The sequence below is a fragment of the Limulus polyphemus genome, unplaced genomic scaffold (assembly GCF_000517525.1).
Source record: "Limulus polyphemus unplaced genomic scaffold, Limulus_polyphemus-2.1.2 Scaffold3428, whole genome shotgun sequence".
NCBI classification, from domain to species: Eukaryota; Metazoa; Arthropoda; class Merostomata; order Xiphosura; family Limulidae; genus Limulus; species Limulus polyphemus.
Window position 1 is genome coordinate 76,423 of NW_013669038.1, and position 4,793 is coordinate 81,215.

At 35.6% G+C, this 4,793-nt stretch overlaps 1 protein-coding gene across 1 annotated transcript in view; it reads right to left on the minus strand.

The window, feature by feature from the left end:
• Positions 1-3,938: 3,938 nt before the first annotated feature.
• Positions 3,939-4,793, minus strand: part of LOC106469330 (lysosomal Pro-X carboxypeptidase-like) — a 10,105-nt gene continuing 9,250 nt past the window's right edge. Inside the window, exon 8 of the mRNA XM_022397823.1 lies at positions 3,939-4,383. Within this exon, the coding sequence (XP_022253531.1) occupies positions 4,080-4,383 (304 nt within the window). The 3' untranslated portion in view covers positions 3,939-4,079. The remainder of the gene's footprint in view (positions 4,384-4,793) is intronic.

The window sequence follows — 4,793 nt, forward strand, 5'->3', positions numbered from 1 at the left end:
TTCTTTTAGGATTAGAGTAAATTAATCTGTGAGACCTTTGGCGTGGTCAGATACATCAGTCGAAAGGGTTTGACCTCCCGAGTCCAAAACTGTAATTAGATCTCAAATTGGTCACGAGATGACGGAGCTATGAGCTAAAAGTTTGAAAAAAAACAAAAAAAAAACTCAAAGTCATTCTATGAGCCATTGTGCCGCGGCTAAAAAAAAACAAATTCTTCTTACACTGGCACCAAATGATAATGCTTTACGAGCCACAGTAGATAGAGCGTTTATCAAACCAAACATAACACATGCTTGAGTATCTTTATATTATGTCTCAGAGTATCGCAAAAAAACAATTTATTAATAAAAAACAAGGCTATGTTGCCAGGCAACATAGTTTAAAGAGTACTTTTATCTAATAAACATGAGCACTTTTGTAGTAGCGTATTTAAACAGGGATAACAACTTACTTCTTTCATTAAATGTTTAACAGAAATAATACTTTATCAACACATATTTAAAGACTACCTTCAAACAGTGCTAAAGTTATTTGTCTCTTGATATACTTTTAGGCGTAATTTAGACGGAAGCCGAAGAGGACACTACCTTTTTACATTTCAACAGCAATACCGCATTTTTCACTATAGCCTAAATTACTCACTGGTCTGTTTGTTTTGAATTTCGCGCAAAGCTACACGAGGGCTATCTGCGCTAGCCGTCCCTAATTTAGTAGTGTAAGGCTAGAGGGAGGGCAGCTAGTCATCACCACCCACCGCCAACTCTTAGGCTACTCTTTTACCAACGAATAGTGGGATTGACTGAGACATTATAACGCCCCCACGGCTGAAAGGGCGAGCATGTTTGGTGTGATGGGGAGTCGAACCCGCGACCCTCAGATTGCTAGTCGAGCGCCCTAACCACTTGGCCCTCACTGATCTCGTATGGTTCAGCGGAAAAACCAGTCCTAGTGAGTATTTATAAAGAGTAACCATCCTCCACCTCTAATTTTGGTAACAAAGTTACACTTCTGGATATACTGTTAAACTCGCATTTTTTATTTGGTTCAAGATCGTCTATTTCTGTTCCATCCCCTCCCCCTTTTTTAAAGTCAACTAGCTAACTCGACGCATACAAATATATGCTTACTTCGCACGTCTACCTGTCAAGGCGAAGTACACAAATAACAAACGTTTAACGAACGACCGACAGCTCAAGGAACAATTTACCAATGGAACCAACGTCTCCACTATTTCTTACAACCACTGTAAACAAGTCAAATTAATGCATCCAATATTTCTCAATATGTATATCATTATATACATAAGCAGCAGCGAGACAGAGAAATATTTTATCAAAATTATAAATACTATATATTTTTTGTATACGTAGGCAGGTGTAAAATCAATTAAAAGCCCATAGAAATTTTCTTTAAAAATAAATTACAAACTACTTTTTTAAACATTTTAATTTTGATCTAGAAACTCGTACTACAGTAATTTCCCTTTATTCACGAGGTTGCTCCCCCCCCCAGTGGCTTATCGGTAACTCTGCCGGCTTACGATGCTAAAATTAGGGTTTCGATACCCATGGTAGGCAGAGCACAGATAGCCCATAATGTAGCTTTGTACTGGACAACACTAAACCAAATTTCCAATGTCCAACTAGAGGCGTTACTCTGTTTTCAAAAAGTTTGTAAATTATGTCTATGAATTGCATGTATATATATATAGATGAGTACGTTATATTAAAACGATTTTGAAGCCTCACCATTGTAGTCACGTCCAGTCATGCTCTATCTAAAGGCCGTACATCTTGGCAATACCCCTTTGCTTACCGTGGATAGGTTACGACTTGTTGCACGTCTCTGTCTCGATAGTCCAGAGTCTCCAAGTTGATCCATACTCTTTTGTTCCACAATGTCATTTAGTACAAGAGTAATCCCCGTCTTGGAAATTCTAAATACCCAATCTGAACAAAAACTTTATGATTGTGAATATTTTGCGTAGAAAGGCCTGATACGTATTCTACCTAAAAGCGATCAATTTTCAGTGGCGCCATATCACCTACAAAACGCAAACAATTTCAAAATGTTCCAACGCGAATTTTTGTCGGCTATTGTTGTTGTCACATGACTTGCTTATTTGCTTATTGAAAATCGTTTTAATATAAAGTACTAAACTCTCTGTATATATATATTTTTTGCTTTATTCCTTCTATTTTACTTTCTGTTGTGATTTATGGTTGTCAATCGCTTAGATAAAACGTCAGGGCTACAATGTTTTTTAATATTTACAAACGAGTTTTAAATATCTTGTCCTTATTTCTAGATACCTTGTATCAACGTGTTTACATAGATTTAAGTTACTGAGGAAATATGGTATTCCTTGCAATGGTACTGTGTTGTTTGTCTGTCAGTCAGTAGACACTAAAGTGACGTTACGTAAAGGACGCTTGACGTTGCATTTTTTACTGTTGTGACGTCAGTGAAACATGCGCTTGCCATGAAACACGATAAAAATTATGCACTCTGTAGGCTACAACACAACATGACATGTAAACTTCAAAAGCAAGAAATACAAATATTTGTTACTCTTAATTTTGGTTTTATTTACAGAATACTTTCGGGGGACCCTGCAGAAGTACTTCTAGGTTAACTTGAAGAGCCACGCTGAGGCTACAAATAAACCAAGGTTTCCACAACACATGTTAATAATTCAATACTTTGGAGAATTCTGTATAGGGTGTTTCATTGTTTTTTTATTGTGTTTGCTAAATGTTGTATATATACAAAGACAGAGAGAAATCCCTATATACATTCCTAGTGTTATTTATTTGTTTGTTGAATTTTGCATAAAACTGCTCGAGGCTTATCTGCTCTGGCCTTCTCTAATTTTTAAGTGATAGATTAGAAGGAAGGCATATAGTTAACACTACCTATCCCACCCCCACCCCCCAGTTCTTGGGCCACTTTTTATCAACGAATAATAGGAACGAACGTCTGGCCTGGATTGTAAATCAGAGGATTCATATCTCTTTTCTGTAGAAACACACTTCACACTTTGAAGCCATGACTAAACTATAATCAGTTAGAGAAGAGTTGGTGATGTTAATTTTATAAATCGTCAACTATCAAAACAGTTATAATTCACAATGATTCTGCTGATAAAATATACATCATCAACCATGATGTTTTTCTTTAGAAATTATACAAAGTTGCTGAGTACATTATATTTAAACAACTCTGTAATATGATGCCAATGAAAGCTGTCCTCTTTTGGGAAGGTTATATAACAGTCTAATCTGACACAAAATATTCATAAACTCAGACAGAAATATTGGGAATTCAGGATATCCCTTATACTTAATGGCATTGTAAAATGAAGAAACATGGATCAATCTGGGGTACCATCTAGACTTGTAACAGCCATGCTAATCAAAGTATGGTGTCTTGTAACAAATACATAATATACAGTTAGTACCAAAAATCTCTACATGGTCTGTAGAGTTTACACATTAAACCATTTGTATTTTTATACTTTCACTGCTCACTGGTTATTTCTGCTTCAGAACAAAATTAAATGCTTACCTAAACCTGTGCTTTTATTTTGGTCTTAATTTTTTACACTTTTTACAATGATGTTCAAACTTTTATTGGAGGACTCAACTATACAAGGGGTACTAACTTTAATGGGTCAAAAGACTGAAAGCTTAAAAAGTTAAACAATAAGCATAAGAATCTGATGGATCAACAGATTAAAACATGTCTGTATGGGCAGAAATAGAAGTAAATTTGAACGGTTTTTTTCAAGGAGCGTGATAATTTACATGATCTTCTTGTCTTTTCTTTTGCCATATATAAAAATATGTAAGTGAAATAAATTCTTTAAAATAATTTTTACTTATATTTAGAACAGGTTTGAGTGGGTCATCAAAACAAGAACTAACAAGACACATGGTTAACTTATGTTTCAAAGTGATTAAAGTTCTTTATTTAACGTTTGAATCACTCTAAATGTCTTTACTTTTTTTTAAAAAAAAGGTAAAAATTTCTTGCATGGAAGTTTTCGTTAACATCCTTACATGTTGACTGTATTTCATCAAAGGCTCCTAGCCTGATGCAACCACTTTTTGATAATCATCTTCTCCAGAAGCCTAGCCTTAATAACTGTTGGTGGGTCCGCTGAGTTGGCTGAACGCAAGTCAAGATGGTGAGTAGCTCCTGGGATGGTTATAGCCACCAGGGATTCAGACAAGGACTTCAGGATCCCTCCACCACTCCACGGGTCTAGAAGTCCATTACTATAAAAGATCCAGCAAAATGTGTCACTAACTTTGCTCTTTCTGACTACAACTAATCTGTACATTGTGTCTCTATCTTTGCTCTTTCTGACTACAACTAATCTGTACATTGTGTCATTATCTTTGCTCTTTCTGACTACAACTCATCTGTACACTGTGTCTCTATCTTTGCTCTTTCTGACTACAACTAATTTGTACACTGTGTCTCTATCTTTGCTCTTTCTGACTACAAATAATCTGTACACTGTGTCTCTATCTTTGCTCTTTCTGACTACAACTAATCTGTACACTGTGTCTCTATCTTTGCTCTTTCTGACTACAAATAATTTGTACACTGTGTCTCTATCTTTGCTCTTTCTGACTACAACTAATCTGTACATTGTGTCTCTATCTTTGCTCTTTCTGACTACAAATAATCTGTACATTGTGTCTCTATCTTTGCTCTTTCTGACTACAACTAATCTGTACATTGTGTCTCTATCTTTGCTCTTTCTGACTACAACTAATCTGTA